Below are 21,583 nucleotides of genomic sequence, written 5' to 3' on the forward strand. Positions count from 1 at the left end.
TTCCTATATAATAAAAGGCACCTCCAACATTCTGAAGCTGACTGCATGGCTGAGGCATTCCTGCTCTCTGTATCCATCTCCTGAATTGACATCACGTACTTCCGGGTTCGTCACAAGCAGAAGTGACCAACCACACGAGGTTTCTCGGCTTCAGAATGTTGGAGGTGCATTCTATTAAATAGGATTGGTCAGTTCCTTCCTATATAATAAAAGGCACCTCCAACATTCTGAAGCTGACTGCATGGCTGAGGCATTCCTCCTCTCTGTATCCATCTCCTGAATTGACATCACATACTTCCGGGTTCGTCACAAGCAGAAGTGACCAACCACACGAGGTTTCTCGGCTTCAGAATGTTGGAGGTGCATTCTATTAAATAGGATTGGTCAGTTCCTTTCCTATATAATAAAAGGCACCTCCAACATTCTGAAGCTGACTGCATGGCTGAGGCATTCCTGCTCTCTGTATCCATCTCCTGAATTGACATCACGTACTTCCGGGTTCGTCACAAGCAGAAGTGACCAACCACACGAGGTTTCTCGGCTTCAGAATGTTGGAGGTGCATTCTATTAAATAGGATTGGTCAGTTCCTTGAAGCACAGCCAGAGCTCAGCGTCCTGCACAGTAATGCTCAGACACCAGAGAGAGAGGGGGGGAGGCCTGACACCAGAGGAGGGGGAAGTATCTCTGTCACACACACACTCTCTCTCTCTCTCACAGTCAATGTCTTTCTCTCTCTCACACACTCTATATCTCACACTGTATCACATTCACTCTCTATGTGTCACACAGTCACTCACACACTCTCTTGGTCTCATACACTCAGTCTCACAGAGAGTCTGTGTCTCACACACACTATCTGTGTGAAATATACTCTCTCTCACACTGTGTCTCACATACGCACTTGCACACACTCTCATTCTCACACACACACACTCTCTCTCACAGACATACTCGCACCCAGACTCACTCTCTCTCTCTCTCACACACACACTCGCACATTCACTCTCTCTCTCACACACAGTCACTCTCACATACACTCTCTCAAACATACACACTCCAAGGAAAACCTTGCTAGCGCCCGTTTCATTTGTGTCAGAAAAGGGCCTTTTTTACTAGTGATAAATAATAGTAGTAGTAACAGTACCTAAAAAAAAGTGCTACTTAACTAGTAATAATTTATCATAAGCTATGCTAACTGAAGAAACTGATAGATAATTCAAGAACTTCTAATACACTCAATCCAAGTCAAAGCAACAGACTGTAACAGTAGCCATATGCTTCTGATTAACTCTCCATTTTTGCCTGAACCAGACGCTTCTTACCTTTAATTCTGCCAGTGATGTAGAGGAAGCCTTGTTGGTCTAGTTTCCCAATATCCCCTGAGTGCAGCCAGCCTTCCTCATCCAAAGCCTCAAGAGTCTTTTCCTTCATGTTCAAGTATCCCATGAAAACATCTCGACCCCAGTAGCAAATCTCCCCATTGCCGTCTTTGTCTGGCTTATCGATTCGAATCTTGCTGCCCAGGAGCTTCTTACCACAGCTATGTAAAAAGAAAGCAAGGAATTATAGAATTTAAATACGGTTTCTACTGGTTGTTTATTAATAAGCTTCAAGCATTCAGACTTCACTCCTCTGCCTCTACATAAGTACATAAGTATTGCCAGCATCCTGTTTCCAACAGTGGCCAATCCAGGTCACAAATATCTGGCAAGATCTTGAAGAAGTTCAGAACATTTTATACTGTTTATCCCAGAAATAAGCAGTGAATTTTCCCCAAGTCTATTTTAATAATGGTCTGTGGACTTTTCCTTTAGGAAGCAGTCTAAACCTTTTTAAACCCCTCTAAGCTAACTGCCTTTACCACATTCTCTGGCAATGAATTCCAGAGTTTAATTACACGTTGAGTGAAGAAAAATTACAGAAGGACCTTACGAGACTGGGAGACTGGGCGGCTAAATGGCAGATGACGTTTAATGTGAGCAAGTGCAAGGTGATGCATGTGGGAAAAAAGAACCCGAATTATAGCTACGTCATGCAAGGTTCCACGTTAGGAGCTATGGGTATTATTAGGAAAGGTATGGAAAACAGGTGTGAGGATGTTATAATGCCGTTATATTGCTCCACTTGAGTATTGTGTTCAATTCTGGTCGCCGCATCTCAAGAAAGATATAGTGGAACTGGAAAAGGTGCCGCGAGATTTGTAGTGCAGCAACATGGGCTTCTAAGCTCTCTTTTGCCCGACATTACAGGCTGGATGTGACTGCCAGGAGGGACGCACATTTTGGAGCACAAGTGCTGGCGTGTGGTGTGGCTTGTTCCCTATCTAGGGATTGCTTTGATACATCCCATCTGTAATGGCTGCATCTGCTTGATGGCAAGGAAGGGAAAATTAGGTTCAATTAAAGGAGGATGACTTAATTCCCTCCAGTTTCATGTTTTGGAGGATGAGTTTATTCCCTCCGGGAGGATGAGTTTATGCCCTCCGGGAGGATGTTTCATTCCCTCCATTCTGAGTTAATGCCCTTTGTTGTAGGGCCATCGTTTGCTGTGAGGAAAGCTCATGTTATTCCCATTGCGGTTTGCCATACTGCTTTGGAAGCTTCAAATACTGAAGAGAGGCAGTGGAGCTAGCTGGTATGAGGCACTGAAATAAGTGTGCTCTCTATCTCCCTCTGCTGGTTGATGGACACAACGACGACACCCAGATCCCTTTCTTGGTCCGTAACTCCTAACGTGGAACCTTGCATGACGTAGCTATAATTTGGGTTCTTTTTTCCCACATGCATCACCTTGCACTTGCTCACATTAAACGTCAGCTGCCATTTAGCTGCCCAGTCTCCCAGTCTCGTAAGGTCCTTTTGTAATTTTTCACAATCCTCTTGCGAGTTAACGACTTTGAATAGTCACTCAGGTGCTCACTTAAAGAAAACTTAATTAGAAAATGGTCTGTCCATGACTGGAGTATTATTTCAATTCTGCTATCCTGGTTCTCTGGGATGTCAACTCCTTTGTAGAATACCAAGTCTAGTATGTGACCCTTCTCAAGGAGAATTGATCACCTGTGTGAATCCTAGTGCTGTCATTGTGTCCAGGAAGAAAGCTGTGGTGATGTCTGGGGTTTGGATGTGTAGATTGAAATTTCCCATGATCACCATTCTAGGGTAATTCAGGGTCACTTGTGTAATCAGATCAAGGAGTTCTTGCACAGACAATGTGTTGTTACGAGGTGCTCAGTATACCATGAGCAGCCAGATTGGTTTCTCCTCTTCTAGCTGGATTACAAGAGATTCTGATTCATTTAGCTAGGGAAACGCAATTCTGCGCAGTTTGATTGTATTCCAAATCAGGTCTGCTACCTCTCCACACCTCCCTGGTCTTGGTTGATGTTGGATGTTAGTACATAAGTTGTTCCACACTGGGACAGACCAAAGTTCCATCAAGCCCAGCATCCTGTTTCCAACAGTGGCCAATCCTGGTCTCAAATACCTGAGCGATATCCCAAAAAAGTTTAATACATTTTATGCTGCTTATCCTAGAAATAAACAGTGGATTTCCCCCAAGTCAATTTAATATTGGTCTATGGACTTTTCCTTTAGGAAGCCATGCAGATCTTTTTTAAACACCGCTAAGCTAACCGGCTTTACCACATTCTGTGGCAACAAATTCTAGAGTTTAATTACACATTGCATGAAGAACAATTTTCTCCGATTCGTTTTAAATTTACTACTTTGTAGCTTCATTACATGCCCCCTAGTCCTAGTATTTTTGGAAAGAGTAAACAAATGATTCACATCTACTCGCTCCACTCCACTCATTATTTTAGAGATATCTATATCATATGTCCCCTCAGCCATCTTTTCTTCAAGCTGAAGAGCCCTAGCCGCTTTAGGCTTTCCTCATAGGGAAGTCGTCCCATCCCCTTTATCATTTTCGTCACCCTTCTCTGTACCTTTTCTAATTCCACTATATCTTTTTTGAGATGCGATGACCATGTTGGGCATAGTTCAGCCAGTGGTAAACCCCAGCTTTCATCCAACTAGGTTTCACTTATTCCTAAAATGTCAAGATGCTGTTAATGGATGACATCATGGATCACTGAGGATTTCTTTGCAGCTGATCTGGAATTCACCTGTCCTATAGCTCCCAAGAGTGCTGGGGGTAGCTTTGGTATAGCAATGAGGTGATCTTTAAGTACTGCTATGTAGGTGTTTGACCTCTTGCACTTAGTCGAGATCGGGTGGCAGAGCCGGTGGTGGGAGGTGGGGCTGGTGGTTGGGAGACAGGGATAGTGCTGGGCAGACTTATATGGTCTGTGCCAGAGCCGGTGGTGGGAGACGGGACTGGTGGTTGGGAGGCGGGAATAGTGCTGGGCAGACTTATACGGTCTGTGCCAGAGCCGGTGGTGGGAGGCGGAGATAGTGCTGGGCAGACTTATATGGTCTGTGCCAGAGCCGGTGGTGGGAGGCGGGACTGGAGGTTGGGAGGCAGGAATAGTGCTGGGCAGACTTATACGGTCTGTGCCAGAGCCAGTGGTGGGAGGCGGGGCTGGTGGTTGGGAGGCAGGGATAGTGCTGGGCAGACTTATACGGTCTGTGCCAGAGCCAGTGGTGGGAGGCGGGGCTGGTGGTTGGGAGGCGGGGATAGTGCTGGGCAGACTTATACCGTCTGTGCCAGAGCCGGTGCTGGGAGGTGGGGCTGGTGGTTGGGAGGCGGGGATAGTGCTGGGCAGACTTATACGGTCTGTGCCCTGAAGAGGACAGGTACAAATCAAAGTAGGGTATACACAAAAAGTAGCACATATGAGTTATCTTGTTGGGCAGACTGGATGGACCATGCAGGTCTTTTTCTGCCCTCATCTACTATGTTACTAAGTTACTATGTCTTCTCTTTGGTTGGTGGGGATTATAGTTTCCTCTCCCACACACCACTGGGATCCCATTCTTTGTGCTGAAGCTCCTTAGGCAAATTTCACTGGGTGGCACTGCAGTCCTAAAACACTACGTGGATCAGCAATTTGACCAGTTGGCAATGTCGGGTTAAAGGCTTTAAGTACTCTTCGAGAACAGACCTTTTAGAGTTGTAAATTCAGACCAGGCCTGACAGGTCAAAGGCTTCCAGTAATAGAGAAACGAATGACTATACTTTGCACATCTATGTAAATTTGTTTGAAGACTTAATGCAGATGAGGTTGATGGTGAACTTTAGTTTGAACAGAATGTAATGGATTCAGAATCTTAGAAATAGTTATGCAGTTAAAATAAAACATCAACTCATGCGTTTTGTAGTTTCTGGTTCTGATATCTTTGGATGGTCCAATTGAGGCAGGTTGCTGTAGGCTTTTTCTTTTGTTGTCCAGAGGGTTAGATGTAACTATAGATCCATCTCAGATCATAGGAGATGAAAAGAGTTGTTGTAATATGAAGGGAAGATAAGTTCGAAGTAAAACTAAGAAACGGTACCTCAACACAGACTGAGAGAAGTCTGCAAAAGTCTGAATTGTAAATAAATAAAAAGTGTATTATTTAATCTAAGTTGCAGGAGCCTGATGTGAACACAGTCAGCTCAGCCCTTAGGGAGGAATGAGTCTAATGACTCTTTGGCCTTATGGTGATAGAGTATATGCAGTGGCGTAGGAAGGGGGGGCGGTGAGGCGGTCCGCTCCGGGTGCACGCCGCTGGGGGTTGTCAGCTCCGCTGGTTCCCTGCTCTCTGTGTTGCGGGGCAGAGAGAGCAGGGAACCAGCGACGTGCACTCGGGGCGGACTGGCCCTCCCGCCCGCCCCCTTTCCTACGCCAGTGGTAAGAATGCGCTCCGGGAACGGGGGTGCACAGCAGCGAACCGCCACGGGTGTCAGCCGCCCTCGCTATGGAACTGAGTATATGAGTTCATATATGTACTGTAATTATCCCCAATGACTCACTGACCTTGGGATGCAAAAGGAATTCCATGTTGATAACGTGTGTGGTCCTGAGCTCTCACTCATCCCACAGACCTCATACAGTGGCAAGTCGATACTCATGAAGTACTCAAGCGTGTCCTTCTTGATGGGAGCAGCTCCAGTATTACAAACATGACAGCGATCAAGACCCACAGCTTTCTGGATCTTCTTTATTACCAGGTAATGAGCCAGTGCGTAGCCCCATGGAACGGAGTTATCCCTGAGAGAACAAAACAACATATGCTGGAATACTGATTAGCATGCCCCTAACTCACCTCTCCACTGTCTCCTTATTAGTGATTCATCTTTCCCTTCCTGCCTATATCCCATTTTATCTCTTTATATCTCATGTGAAATTTCGGCTCTTGCTGGATCAATGATGTGATTATCAGCCTTGAATCTCTTACCCCCCCATGCGGTTGTAGTTGGCCTGCAGCCCAATGTTCCTAGCCCATGCCATTGTATTCCTCTTGAAGGTAGATGACGTAGCTTCCACGATATTCAGTTTCTCATGAATCTTCTCCCAGACTCTTGGCACCCCCAAAAATAGCGTAGGACGTACTTCCCGCAGAATATTAATCAGAGAGCCCTAAAGCCAGAGAAACATAAACGATGGGATAAAAATTACGAAAAGAAGTTGTTCAGTGTCAAAATACCCTTCAGTCATCTTATTACAGCCCCTTCCTCAAATGTGCATCGCTGATACATGTTCACTTTTTTTTAAACAACGGTGCTATCTTGGTTGGAATAAATTATTTCTTTGTTTTTATATATGTGTATCGGTCTACTTTTTATAACAGACTTGAGATACGCATTATACCACAGCTTAATAACTAGTTCTTATTTTCTTTCCAAAATTGAAGGGAAGACTCATTAACTTCTGGATCAACCATCAAACCCAAGTTAGCAATAACTTTTACCATTATACACCATCTATTTTCAATCATTTTCCACTGGAGCTCTGGGCAGAAATGAACTCATTCACCTTTAAATACAGGGTCACGGTGGATTTTCTCAGGTTTATCCCTGCCTGTGATACTGGGCCTGACTTAGCGGTAAGGTCTCACGCGGTAACCGTGCGGTAATCGTCTACACGCGTAGAATGATGATTACCGCCCAATTTCCGCCATGTGCAGGAAAATAAAAAGGATTTTCCAGCGTGCGTATCAGATGCACATAAAAAATGAAATTACCGCCCAGGCCTCACGGTAGCCGGGCGGGAATTCCAAATTGAAGCACATTGGGCGTGCATATGCGCCTACACAGCTTAATAAAAGGGTCCCTAAGCAAATTTACTGCATTTACTGGACATGACTCACTGTCTGTTATATGATAGTCCCACAAAAAGATGAAGAAATAACATTTATACGAATCAGGGGCGTAGCCAGACCTCACAGTGGGAGGGAGCCAGAGCCCAAGGTTGGGGTCACATTTTGAGTGCCACCCTGCCGCGCCCCCCCCCCCCCCCACTGCGATGCCTCGCCTCCTCGCCCCCCCCCAACGCCTTTCCTCTCACAAACAAATACCTTTGCTGGCGGAGGTCCCCGACCTCCGCCAGCCAAAGCCTTCTTCACAGCGCGGTCACCAGCGCAGCCGCGTTCGCTGCCTGCCCCCTGCTCTTCTTTCTTCCTGATCCTCCTGTCCACACTGATGCTGAGCGTCAGCATGCACAGGAGGAGCAAGAAGAAAGAAGAGCAGGGGGCAGGCAGCGAACGCGGCTGCGCCAGAGACCGCTGAGCGTCAGCGTGCACAAGAAGAGCAAGAAGAAAGAAGAGAAGGGGGCAGGCCGCGAATGTGGCTGCGCTGGAGACCGAGCTGAAGAAGGTTTCAGCTGGTGGGGGTTGGGGACAAAATTTGCGGGGGCCCAGGCTCCCCGTAAGTATGCCCCTGATACGAATTATCATTGTTATGAGTTTATCTTGAATAGCACAGGGTCACAACTCCACCCACCTTCGCTCTTACTTCATTTCCAGAAACAATGACACAAAGAACATATAGAAGTAGGTATGATCTTGTTATTATGCATACTTATCTGCAGTGGCGTACCAAGGGGGGGGGGCGGTGGGGGCGGTCCGCCCCGGGTGCACGCCGCTGGTGGGGGTGCCGCGCGCCTGTCGGCTCTTCGTTTTCATGCTCCCTCTGCCCCGGAACAGGTTACTTCCTGTTCCAGGGCAGAGGGAGCATGGAAACGAAGAGCCGACAGGCGTGCGGCACCCCCCCCCCCCAGCGGCGTGCACCTGGGGGGGGTTCTTTCGCCGGGGGGTCACGCTGCACCCGGGGGGGTTATTTCGCCAGGGGGAGAGTCGCGCTGTTCTGGGGGGGGGGCGCTGCACCCGGGGGGCGGGGCGCTTCGGCGATCCGCCCTGGATGTCAGCGCCCCTAGGAATGCCACTGCTTATCTGTGTAGTTCCTGGTACTTTTAAGCTTTCATTTACTGTACATGTTATTCTGTCAGTGTTTGGGAGCTCAGGATTTTTTCTGTAGAAAACTTTCTTGGTACTCACAAAAATAGTTCAGCTATGGAAAGGCGAACATGCCTTACCTGCAGGGCATCCGGATCCGCGAAGTAAGTGGTCGCTCCAAAGGTCATGGTTAGCCAGATATCATAGACTTGGGCTGCAACGTGACTTAACGGTAGGTAACTGACCACCACCTCATCGTCTCCTATACCCAGCATGTATCCAGCTGTCCTTATTGTCCAGGTCACCTGGAGTCCCCCAAAAAGAAAGAGGGTCACTTCTCATCAAGCGGTTCTAGAAACCTTCACGACAGATTAAAGATGAATATTTTCCAGAAGGAAACCCATCCACAGCAATGATGGTACCACAGCTTTGTAAACGGACTTCCAAAAATGCTATATTATATTATAGGCCAATGTCGTCATTGGATTACGAAAAAGGTGGTGTTGCATCAGTTATGCAATTTTTTTTTTTTTAAATACAGCAGATGGAGGAAGCCTGCGTGGCCACATTGGTGATCTGCAAGGGCCGACTTCAAGTGGAATAACAACATTCCATGTAGAATCTCAAATAGTAGCAACAGTGGAGGAGTGGCCTAGTGGTTAGGGTGGTGGACTTTGGTCCTGAGGAACTGAGTTTGATTCCCACTTCAGGCACAGGCAGCTCCTTGTGACTATGGGCAAGTCACTTAACCCTCCATTGCCCACCACATTGAGCCTGCCATGAGTGGGAAAGCGTGGGGTACAAATGTAATAAAAAAAATTTTGGATGCTTTTCAATACGGATTTAGATCTGCAAATAGTACTGAAATGTTGCTGATTTTGACTTTGGATGCGTTAAGACGGGGAATAGATCAATCCTATCAGTGTGTAATGGGACGCTTGAGCTATCCACCACCTTTGACACTACTGATGGAATTTTGTTGCAAAGACTTTCCTCTTTCGATATACATGGGAGGGTTCTTTAATGGTTTGAATTTTATTTGTCTGCTAGATTTATAGAAGAAATATGGAGGGGGAGGGGAGGAGAGTTGTCTTCTTCATTGGAGGCTAAGACTGGCATCCCACAAGGATCTCCTCTGTCAGCAATACAGTTTAACATCTACAAGATTCCATAATGCAAGCTATTGGAAGGTTTGAATTTGTATTATCAGATTTGGAGTGGAGAAGTGGCCTAGTGGTTAGGGTGATGGACTTTGGTTCTGAGGAACTGAGTTCGATTCCCAGCACAGGCAGCTCCTTGTGACTCTGGGCAAGTCACTTAACCCTCCATTGTCCCATTGAGCCTGCTATGAGTGGGATAGTGCAGGGTACAAATGTAAGACAAATAAAATAAATTTATGCTGATGACGTACAATTTTCTTTCCAGCTAATACCTCTGTTGTATCTGCTATACTGTGTCTTCATGCGGTATGATAGTTATTGCCTTCTGGTTAAAACAGAACAAGCTTTAGTTGAATCTATTAAAAACAGTAGGAGGACATTATGGACCCGATCCTATATAAGCTGCCTGAAAAATCGGCACTGAAAATATTTCTCCCTAGGCGTATTCTATAAACCGCGCCTAAATCTAGGCGGCATTTATAGAATGCCTAGGGTTTATAGAATACACCTAGCGGCCATGATGGCGCCTAAATCTGGGCACGTCCATTTACATCAAAGTAAAACATAGGGGCCCTTTTACTAAGACGTAAAGGTGCCTACGCACACCCAACAAACGCCAAATTGGAGTTACCGCCTGGTTACCATGTAGCCCTTGTGGTAATTTCAATTTTGGCACGTGTCCGCTAGGCATGTCCGAAAAATATTTTTTAATTTTCTGACGCGAAGTGGCATTTGACGTGCGTAGACCGTTACCGCCCAGTTACCGCGTGACACCTTACTGCTAGGTCAATGATTTGCGGTAAGGTCTCAGACCCAAAATGGATGCGCGGCAATTTTCATTTTGCCACATGTCCATTTTTGGCAAATATTTTAAAAAGGCATTTTTTTGTAGGTGTGCTGAAAAATAATTCTGCGCACACTCAAAACATGCATCTACACTACCACAAGCCATTATTCAGCGGACCTTAGTAAAAGGACCCCTGTTAGGCTTGGAGCAGGTTTATTCTCTAAACCTGTGCATAGTTTTTCAGAACAGCCACGACCTGCCCATTCCTCACCCACAGCCATTTCCCCTTTTTGGCATCATGCGTTACAATTAATGCTCACCACTTTGCAGAATGCGCTTTGTGAGTTTTTTTTGTTATATTTGTACCCCACGCTTTCCCACTCATGGCAGGCTCAATGTGGCTTACATGGGGCAATGGAGGGTTAAGTGACTTGCCCAGAGTCACAAGGAGCTGCCTGTGCCTGAAGTGGGAATTGAACTCACTTCCTCAGTTCCCCAGGACCAAAGTCCACCACCCTAACCACTAGGCCACTTGTGTGCATAAACTCTTGTGTGCATAAACTCTAATTAATACCAATTAATGTTGATAATTGCTTGTTAAGCGCTTTATCAGTTTGCAGGCACAATTCCGATCACACTATATAGAATCCAGAGGAATAGGAGTAATGTTCCTGCACAGATATCAATATTGCTGATCAGAAGATACAGATAACCGATCAGGTGCATACCTTAGGAGTAGTAATTGATTCTGAGCTGTCTATGAGAATGTGAAGATTTTAGGACTGGTTTTATCAAAACTTGACTACTGCAATGCAGTATTTTGGGGATTACCTAGGTCTATCTTTCTTTTTTTTTTTTTTTTTCCTTTATTAATCATTTAATGATTCACACAGCAATGTGATTATACAATTCACATTGAAATAACAAAAGAAATTCTTTACAAAAAGTGGTATAAGGAAACAATAAACACTTTTTTTTCCGTCCACAACTAAAGAAAAGCGATTCCAAGAAAGGGAAAAGAAAAGAAAGGAAAAAGCATTGGATTATTATTACACACTTGCTACCTCTAAATTCAAACTCCAGCCTGCTGTGTAGGAGGGGCATGTAACAGTCACTTCAACTCTAGCGTCTAGAAAATCTTTAAGCTGTTTAGGGTCTACAAATTGAAATTGTTTGCCCTCAAGCAGAACAGTACATATACAAGGAAAACGTAAAACAAAATTAGCTTTCAAGGCTTCTACTCTGGGACGGAGTTCCAAAAAGGCCCTGCGTCTCACTTGTGTCGGCCTAGAAAGATCAGGAAAGATCCTAACCTTGGAGCCCATAAACAGTTCATCTAAATGCCTCAGGGAAAGTCTTAACACAGCATTCCGATCCGGCTCCAGCACAAAAGTGACTAACATTGTAGTCCTGTAGGTAATCACATCCAGTGAACTTTCCAGGAAGGAAGTAAGGTTCATTTCTTCACCCATTTCTCGTCTAGGGGGGTCTCCCAATGTCCCCCTGATATTCCAGGTGTAATGGGCCCGAGTTATGGGAGGCAATGAGTCTTTGTCCATTCCCAGAATGTCAATCATATATTTTTTCACCATCTCTATTGAAGGAATTAAAGGAGACTTGGGGAAATTAAGAAACCGGAGGTTAAGTCTCCGAGACTGGTTTTCAAGGTATTCCAAACGTTTATGTAAGAAATTGTTATCTTTAACCAGAGCGGATTCCAAAGACCCCATTTCTTGAATCTTAATATCCACTTTTTCAATCTTAGAGGACTGCTGTGCTGTCACCTGTGCCTGAATCAGAACTGCTTCTGAGAGAGTTTTAATATCATTAGTATTTTCTTTTAGCATACTTTGCATAGAGGAGTGAGTATTATATACCATATCCCACAGTGACTCAAGTGTCACAGTTGAGGGCTTGCTTATTCCACCTGATGGCAAAAGGGAGTGTGGTGGGGTCTCGGTACGAGAGAGTCTATTGATAATAGCTTGCGGCAGTACCTTTGAGGCCAATTCGGCCGAAAACACAGGGTCCGCGGTCCCACTCAAGTTCACCGCTGTCCTCCCCTCTGGCAGCTCCGAATTTACCCCTTCGGTGTCGGATACTGTCTGGGCTGCGGCGAATAGTTCACTTCCTGGCTGTGGAGGTTCCCTGCGGTCTTCGGGGCTCAAGAAAACCCCGTCTCCGCTTCCCATCGACGTTGGCACGTCGACAGTGGCAGAAGGAGTCGATGTACATAGAGGTCCCGGCGGCGTCCTGGGGAACTGCAAAATCGATTGCCTCAATGCCGACGAAGGTCCAGGAGCCGAGGGAAGCTCCCTCACCTTCCCCCTCCGCTTTCCCATCGCGAACAACGAGACGAGGGAACCGCAAGAGGCAACAGTCCACAGCGTCCTCAGGGAGCTCACTCAGGTGCGTGTGTGCAAGACGCCATCTTGGAATCTCTAGCCTACCTAGGTCTATCTTTCACCCTCTCCAGGCATGTTTAATCCAATCTGATAGATCGCCAGCAGAATTTAGTTCAGTTTAGTGTAGTTTATTCTGCATTCACTATACCTGCCTTAGCCTGGCGCATGGCTCAAAGTGGTTCACAATGAAAAAATTGCAGTAGGAAAGAAGTCATTTAAGCAAAAGAGACGCAAACAGTTTAAAGTTCTTTTGCTAATTCTCAGCATTTTGATTGAAAATTGTGTTTTAGAAAGTGCTGCAGAATTGAGACTCCAATTTTATACTCACATTGTCGTGACTGAGCATCACCCCTTTCGGGTTCCCCGTGGTCCCTGAGGTGTACACCAAGGCGCAGCAGTGGTTGGCTTCCTGGGAGGCGATTATTTCATCCAGCTGTGAATCCGGAATATCTGAGCCCAGCTGCATGAACTCCTCCCACTGAACACAGAGAAAAAGAGACCATCACAGAGAGATAATCAGAAGTCCATACACAGAATACAAACCAGTCAACCCAAGATACATAAACTCTTTTCCCTGCACGCAGAAAAACAGAGACCATCACACAGAAATAAAGTGAAGATACTTACCTGTAGCAAGTATTCTTAGAGGACAACAGGCTATATATTCTCACATAAGTACATGTGTTGCCATATTGGGACGGACCGAAGGTCCATCAAGCCCAGCATCCTGTTTCTAACAGTGGCCAATCCAGGTTACAAGTACCAGGCAAGATCCCAAAACAGTACAATACATTTTATGCTGCTTATTCTAGAAATAAGCAGTGGATTTGATACAAGTCCATTTTAATAATGGCCTATGGACTTTAGGAAACCATCCAAACCTTTTTTTAAACCCCGCTAAGCTAACTGCTTTTACTGCATTCTCTGGCAACAAATTCCATGTTGATAATATGGTCTGCGTTACCCAGTCTGGAGCTTGTATCAAGCTTTTACAGAGATGTTTGGAGCACGAGCCATGCTCCACTGCGCATGAGCGAGTGCCTTCCCGCTCGCTGATGAGCACGAGACCTACAGTACAATACTATAGCATAGGAGAAAAAGAAGACAACTCCAAGGGGAGGTGGGAGGGTATGTGAGAATATATAGCCTACTGTCCTCTGAGAACTGTTTGGAAAACAGGATACTGGCCATTGGTCTGACCCAGTGTGGATACTCTTATGTTCTTATGAATACCTACTACAGGTAAATATATTCACTTTCTTCAAGTACAAACAGGCTAATATTCTCACATGGGGGAATCCCTAACTACTAGGCTCACTGGAACTAACAACCAATGACGATTTGCACTTGGCAATGGTGAGGTCAGAACACAGATGAACCTGAAACCACATGCAAATCGTCAAAAAACAGAATACAAATGGGCCTAGGCGGCTGGAGTTGGATTCTAGAACCCCAACTAATTGAGCAGTATTATCTATCCAAACCGACTGTTACGTCAGGCATGCTGCTTAAGGTATGCTATTTGAAGTAAGAATGAGTATTGGAGTATTGTGTTGAGTTTTGGAGGCTGTATCTTGCTAAAGATGTAGAAAGACTGGAAGCGGTGCAAAGAAAAGCTACGAAAATGGTATGGGATTTGCGTTGCAAACTGTACGAGGAGAGACTTGCTGACCTGAACATGTATACCTTGGAGGAGAGGAGAAACAGGGGTGACATGATACAGACGTTCAAATATTTGAAAGGTATCAATTCGCAAACAAACTTTTTCTGGAGACGGGAAGGTGGTAGAACTAGAGGACATGAAATGAGGTTGAAGGGGGGCAGACTCAGGACTAATGACAGGAAGTACTAAGCTACCGAGTTGGGTTCAGATCAAACTCAGAAAGATGTAGAAGGTATGCAAGCAGAACCTGTGCAGAACAAGAAAGGGGATCTAAAGCCCGCCCGTACACCAGATGGCAAACAACCTCCACTGGAAAAAGGAATAACTCTCAGTAGAAGCGTTCCTGAAAGCGAGTAAGACAGTGGAGACACTCTCAGGAAGACGCAAGAAAGGTCATGTGAAGCTCTGAACATCCAGTCCATGAGGGTCAGAGACTGGAGGATGGGATGTGGAAGAGTCTCCTTGTTCTGCGTGATGAGGGTCAGGGAACACTTCAAGCCCCATGATCCTCGGAAGGAGAACTCCAGAAGAAGAGGAAGCCAGATCTGCTGTATCCAGTAAGGAATGAGCAGAATCCTGGTCCTGTGGTCCTGCCTGCGTGGCAGCAGAATCTGCCCTGAGAGAGAGATGAGAGGATATGAATACAGAAGACCAATCCCCATGGAAGGAGGAAGGCAACCGACGGTAGTCTATTGCAGGTTTGGAGCCTGAAACAGAACTGAGGGAAGGCGTGATTGACTTGAGTGGCCAACAGATCCTTCAAAGGGGTGCCCCACAGTTGGAAGATCTCGCACACAACGCCCATGATAAGAAGCCTCTTGTGTGGGTGCATGACCTTGCACAGTCTGGCAGCCAGGATGTTGGATTTGTCTGCCAGAAGAGTAGCTCTGAGGAGCAGTCCCGAACGGACTGCCCCACCACATCTGTACAGTCCCAACACAGAGGGTGCAATCTCGTGCCCCCCCCCCCCCCCCCCCAGCAGGTTGGGTACTACATTGCATTGTGATTGTTCGTGTGAATGAGCAGAAAGTGGCTGAACAGCCTATCACTTAAATCTTGTAGAGTGGTCCAGATCAACCGGAGTTCCAGAAGGGTGAGAGGGAGAGCTGACTCCTGGGCTGACCAATCACCTTGAGCATAATGCCCGGCTAAAGGAACTTCCCACCCTAGGTGAGATGCAGCCAAACCTGTAACATTCCCTGGTGGTCTAGCAGTACTGCAAGACCACTGCTAGGAGTCAAGGTAGATTTTGAGTCCTCTAAGGACAGAGAAAGTATCTGCATATAATTTGTACAGTGCTGCGTCCATCTAGTAGTGCTATAAAAATGATTACTCGTAGTATTAGGTAGCCATTTTGAGGCCAGAGTTGGCACTGGGCAGGAGCGACTGGGGATTACCTTCAGCCCAAAGACCCCACTAGACCAACAGAGAACGTTAAGGTAGGCCCAAGGGATTCCAGGGGGTGAAAGGTGGGGTGCTTAGGGAGGGGAGTTATATTTGAGGGGCTCTGGTAAAGGGTGCTGTACTTGGGGGAGGGACTCAATTCAATTCTTGTATACCACTAATATCCCCTTTCCAGGGTTCAGTGCGGTTTACATTCAAGGTGAGACAAAAGCAGATAGTGTTAGTGTTATGAATCTGTTTAACTCTGCTAGTCAGGCAGGGGAATACCTGGAACCGTTCCTGATTGGCCCACCTGGGCTGAGCTGACGCCAGTCTGATCTGCTTAAGCTTACCCTTCCCTTCCCAACAACCCTTGCTTTGGCGTTGCCCTTCGTTTATTGCTGAAGCCTTTCCTTGCGCTGTTTGAGCTTTTGCTCTGTGTGTTTTGGAGTTTGTTTTCTCCTTCCTTGCTGTAGCCCTCTGTTGCTCTGTCTCAGAGGCAGATGCAGCAACCAAATGTAAAAAAATCTAAATAGTTAAAGTCCCTAACGATTTTAAAATAACGAAGAATGCACCAAAAAAAAAAGTCGCACATGCTGAGATTGGTATTGAAACGTACAATGTATCAAAGAATCACAATACACATCGTTAATCGGCCCCCAAATCATGCGCAGAGCAGCCAAGCGTTATGTTAGCTGCTCTGCGCATGCCACAAACAGTCAAAACACAGTCAAAACACAAGCACATGGCTCCCAAATCAAAACAAAAATTTAAAAAAAGGGTCAGGAGGGGGCAAAGGCGCTCGTCAGGAGCGTCCTGTAAGGCCGTCCTTGCCCACCCCCACCCGTGGTCGCCGTTCCCCCCTGCCCCACTTCCCCCTGCATTCTAAATTAAAAAGCAAGAAGAAAAGCAAACGTACCTTTAGCAGCCCCGGCCTCCCTCCCTTCCTCACTACTCTGTCTCCCCTCAGCTCCGCCTCCCGACATCCTCCGCCCTGTGCCCCGCCCCCTCTTGGGGTCGTCGCCGCCATTCCCCTCCTCCATTGGGCCCCCCTCCCTCTTACCGGGACCGTGCAGCGCCTCTCTCCTCTGTCCGAAGGCGCTGCACGGGCAAGAAGAAAGCTGATGCCTGTCTTCGCACAGCTTCGGTCGCGCGTCTCTCTCCTCCTGCGCCCGCCCCTGAGAGGGGGCGGGGCACAGGGCGGAGGATGTCGGGAGGTGGAGCTGAGGGGAGACAGAGTAGTGAGGAAGGGAGGGGGGCCGGGGCTGCTAAAGGTATGTCTGCTTTTCTTCTTGCTTTTTAATTTAGAATGCAGGGGGAAGTGGGGCAGGGGGGAACGGCGACCACGGGTGGGGGGGGGGGGGGGGCAAGGACGGCCATACAGGACGCTCCTGACGAGCGCCTTTGCCCCCTCCCGACCTTTTTTTTTATTTTTGTTTTGATTTGGGAGCCATGTGCTTGTGTTTTGTTTGCAGTCTGAGGACGGGGATGCATGCCTAGAAAAAAAATATTTTTGAACTCCTTGGGGCTTGTAGAGGCTTCTGTTTATGGATTGTGCCTTTCAGTTTCCTTTTGACCAATCACAGTGCTATTAGCTCTGCTAATGCGCTGGGATTGACTCACAGTTTGTTTGTTTTTTCACTTTACTATTTTTCCTGGCACAGAGCTGTCCTAACGAGAGGTCCAGACCTCTCGTTAGATTTCCTGCCTTTTTCCTGCGTAAAGGCAATCGGAAAAGGTTAGTGCATCTCGTTTCAATGGGGTTTTCACACTAATTGCTCATCTCCATTCCGTTTTCGTTAGCTGCTGGCTTCCTCGGTAAAAGCCCTTTGATGCATGCAACTGATCAAATTTTCCTCGTTGGAGGGTCATTAAAGGCTCATTAAGCTTTAGTGCATCTGCCTCTCAGTGTGCTTGCTGCTCCCAGCGTGTGTCTGATTACCCCTCTTCCCTCACCTGTGATTTCCTCTGTTTGACTCTGGTGCTTTGTGGTAATCTCCTTTATCATTCTGTTCCAGGTTGTTTGTTTTGTTTCTCTTGCAGTTACCCTTTGTGCTGTTTGTATTGTGTCTTTGTGGCAGACTTGGGACCTTTGTTTCTTTCCCTGGGGTTGTTTGTTTGTTCTTCCCTGTGTTTACCTTACTCTTGTCCACAGTGTTCCTGCCTCTGGCAGCTGTGTGTTCAGAGCTTGGTTAACCCTTTGTCTGCAGTATTTTGCCTGCCTCTGGCAGCTGACTGCTTGGAGCAGTCTTTCCCTTGTTTTAATTCTTTTTTTTTTGCTGTCACTACCCTCGCTATTACTGTGTACTGCTCTTTCTGAGCGGGGTGCGTCTCAGGCCTGGCTCTCTATTTTTGCTGGCTTTTCCCTCTCCTGTCTTCTGGGGGTCTCTGCTCCCTGTATCCATAATTCTCAGTCCCTCATTTTCTTTGTGTGCTGTGAGGCACAGCCTGATGTGTTTCCTGTAGTTACCTCTCTGTGTTCATTTTTTCCCTTGTGTCCTTAGAGAGCACTTAGTGTGCTGGTGCTCTAGTCCCCGTGGGGACCCCTCGTTTTTTCTTTCTCCCTTTCCTGGGTTTGAGTCGGTTCCGGTTAGGCCGTGAGACCCGTATCACTGTATTCTGAGCAAGTGGGTTCCCGTGAGGCCCGCCTGAATGCACTATCTTCTCCTTTCTGGTAGTGCAAGTTGGTCGCGTGTGTGGGTGTGCATAGGGTTACCATATTTTGTCCCCCAAAAAGAAGGACACACGCCCTGCCCCCACCACACACCCCACCCCGCCCCCTTTCACACCCTGCCCCCTTTCACACCCTCGCTCCACCCCTGTCACATTTTCCCCTCCCCCCTGTCACACACCCTGTCACCCCCCTCCCCTTACCTTACTACTGCCCTGGTAGTCTAGTGACCTCTTTGGGACAGGAAAGAGCCCCCTCTTTCCTGCCCGGAGCGCTGCCCTGCATGCATCCTTCCTGTTGGTGATCTCGGCGCCAATTCAAAATGGTGGAAGAGGTCACTAGACCACCAGGGCAGTAGTAACTAAGGGGAAGGGAGGCTAGCAATCTGCCCATTTGTCCAGAAATCTGGACATACGGGCAGATTGGCAAAACCCGCCCGGTTTCCCGGACATGTCCTCAAAAAGAGGACATGTCCAGGTAAATCCAGACATATGGTAACCCTAGGTGTGCAGGGCTTGGTAGCTGGGGTGGCGTATATTACCTGATCGGTCCATCCTAAGCCTTGGCCTAAAAGCTATATTAGGCCTCGGCGTAGGCTCAAGGACTCACGTCCACCCTGACAGTTAGTGTGAAGTATGAGAAACATTAGAGACCATTGGTGTAACTCATGAGACTTAAAACATTAAAGGAAAGGATCATGGATGCTACTAGGAAGTAGAAGTCATGATGGATTATTGTGAAGCAGACTTTGGGAAGAGAAAGGTTTTTAGCCTCTTCATGAAGCCGAGGTAGCTGTTTTCTGTTCTGATGGGAATAGGTAGAGAGGTCCATATCTTGACTCCAAGTACGGGGAATAGAGAGTTGAAAATCTCCTGATTTTGAATTGTCTTTTGAATTGAAATGGTGATGCTTGCATCAGTTGTTGTTTCAGTCTGTTAGACTGGACCAGATATAGTGAAGCGGTCTTAGCAGTTCAGAGGTGAAGTCCTGTAAGATTTGAAAAACCAAACAAGCTGCTTTGAACCTGAGTCTTTCTGCTAAGGGAAGCCAATTCAGTTTGTTAAGATGAGTTGAGAGGTGTGGTAGCCATGTTAGTCCACTCTTAAAGGTTATCAATAGAAATCAAACAAAATAAAACATGGAAAAGAAAATAAGATAATACGTTTTTTATTATATACTCATATATCTATTCAATCTGTATATTAGTCTAGCAGCTGTATTCTGTATGATTCACAGTTTTTTTTTCTGATATTTGACACTTAACACCAAGAAATAGACCGTTACAGCAATCCAAGTGAGGTACAATTAACATTTGGACTAATAGTGCGGAGGCTTTTTGGTCAAAGAATGGTCTGACAAGACGTAGCTGTCTCATTTTGAACAGTGTTTTTTTCCATAGCTGATTAATATGGGAAGAGAAGGTGAGTGAAGAATCAAGCAAGATCCCTAATACTCTGGTTTCAGATTCGACTGTAAAGCTTTGACCATTGGACAAAGATATTGATGATGGGACCTCAACTCCCTGATTTCAGAACCACAGGACCTTGTTTTTTTGTGCATTCAGTTTCAGTTTATTGGTCAGGGCCCAGGTGCTTACAGCAGACATACCATTCACAACAGACTGAGTTGGATCTATGTTTGATGTTGTTACTATTAAGAGAAGCAGGATGTCATCTGCGTGTATGCAGGGCTGCCAAGAGACTGAACCGGGCCTGGGGTAGGACCGCTGTCACCGGGCCCAGGGCAGGGCTGCCACCCCACCCCCGATCATCGCTGCTACCGCCCCCCCCCCAACACTATCGTCGCCGCTGCCCCCCCAAATCGCTGCTGCTACCACAACTGCAATTCAAATACCTTGGATGGCAGGGATCCCGAGGCCCCAGCAACAGAAGAGGGTCTTCCTACAGTGCTGCTCTTCACTTTGCCCATTGCCTGCCCCTGCGGCTGCCTTTTCTCTGTGTGCATGCTCGGTTTCAGCCTGAAAGGAAAAGCAGCCGTTTGGCAAGCAGTGGGCAAAGTGAAGAGCAGCACTGGAGGAAGACCTACGTTGAGTCCTTCTGCTCAGTGTGCTGCTGCGGCTAAGAAAGCAAATAAAATGTTAGGTATTATTAGGTAAGGAATGGAAAACAAAAATAAGGATGTCATAATGCCTTTGTATCGCTCTATGGTGCATCTCAAAAAAGATATAGTGGAATTAGAAAAGGTGCAAAGAAGGGCGACGAAAATGATAAAGGGATGGGACGACTTCCCTATGAGGAAAGGCTAAAGCGGCTAGGGCTCTTCAGTTTGGAGAAAAGGCAGCTGAGAGGAGATATGATAGAGGTCCTATAAAATAGTGGGTGGAGTTGAACGGGTAGATGTGAAGCGTCTGTTTACGCTTTCCAAAACTACTAGGACTAGGGGGCATGTGATGAAGCTACAATGTAGTAAATTTAAAACGAATCAGAGAAACTTTTTCTTCACTCAACATGTAATTAAACTCTGGAATTTGTTGCCAGAGAATGTGGTAAAGGCGGTTAGCTTAGCGGAATTTAAAAAATGTTTGACCGGCTTCCTAAAGGAAAAGTCCATAGACCGTTATCAAATGGACTTGGGGAAAATCCACTATTTCTGGGATAAGCAGCATAAAATGTTTTGTACTTTTTTGGGATCTTTCCAGGTATTTGTGATCTGGATTGGCCACTGTTGGAAACAGGATGCTGGGCTTGATGGACCTTTGGTCTTTCCCAGTATGGCAATACTTATGTACTTATGTAGTGTCTGCTCCTCCAGGTCTTCCCTAGCCTCCAAGGGGGGCCCAGCACCGGAGTTTTCTCTCTCCTGCTCCTGTCAGGACATGATCACCCGGGTCCCGTCAAGAGCAGGAGAGAGAGAGAGAGAGAGACCCTGGTGCTGGGCCCCCCTTGGAGTCCTGGGCCTGGAGAATTTTGCCCTCCCTTGGCGGCCCTGCATGTAGGATAATAGCAGCTCATTAAGTCCCAGGTGTATTGAGGTAAGGGATGACATAAAGAGGTTGAACAGGATCAGTTAGGAGACCAGTAGTTGGAAAGTTGGTTTCTTTACTTGACGGAAAGGAATTCACTGAACCATTTGATCACAGTCCCTGTTATTCCTATCTAATCCAGGTGCTCGAGTAGCAATGTGTGGTCAAAATGGGGGAATTGTAGATCCAGT

The 21,583-nt window shown here is 46.6% G+C and overlaps 1 protein-coding gene across 4 annotated transcripts in view; it reads right to left on the reverse strand.

Moving 5' to 3' along the window:
• The window catches only part of LOC115462798 (long-chain-fatty-acid--CoA ligase ACSBG2-like), a 134,560-nt gene that overhangs the window by 21,571 nt on the left and 91,406 nt on the right, over window positions 1-21,583 (reverse strand). For 3 of the 4 annotated variants that reach the window (XM_030192810.1, XM_030192808.1, XM_030192812.1), the window contains 5 exons: window positions 13,021-13,170; window positions 8,481-8,645; window positions 6,346-6,527; window positions 5,925-6,158; window positions 1,324-1,541 (listed from right to left, as the gene is read on the reverse strand). In XM_030192810.1, coding sequence (XP_030048670.1) covers window positions 1,324-1,541; window positions 5,925-6,158; window positions 6,346-6,527; window positions 8,481-8,645; window positions 13,021-13,170 — 949 coding nt within the window. The remainder of the gene's footprint in view (window positions 1-1,323; window positions 1,542-5,924; window positions 6,159-6,345; window positions 6,528-8,480; window positions 8,646-13,020; window positions 13,171-21,583) is intronic. The other variant, XM_030192811.1, reaches the window with a different exon arrangement.

Source organism: Microcaecilia unicolor, chromosome 2 (genome assembly GCF_901765095.1).
Source record: "Microcaecilia unicolor chromosome 2, aMicUni1.1, whole genome shotgun sequence".
Classification (NCBI taxonomy): Eukaryota; Metazoa; Chordata; class Amphibia; order Gymnophiona; family Siphonopidae; genus Microcaecilia; species Microcaecilia unicolor.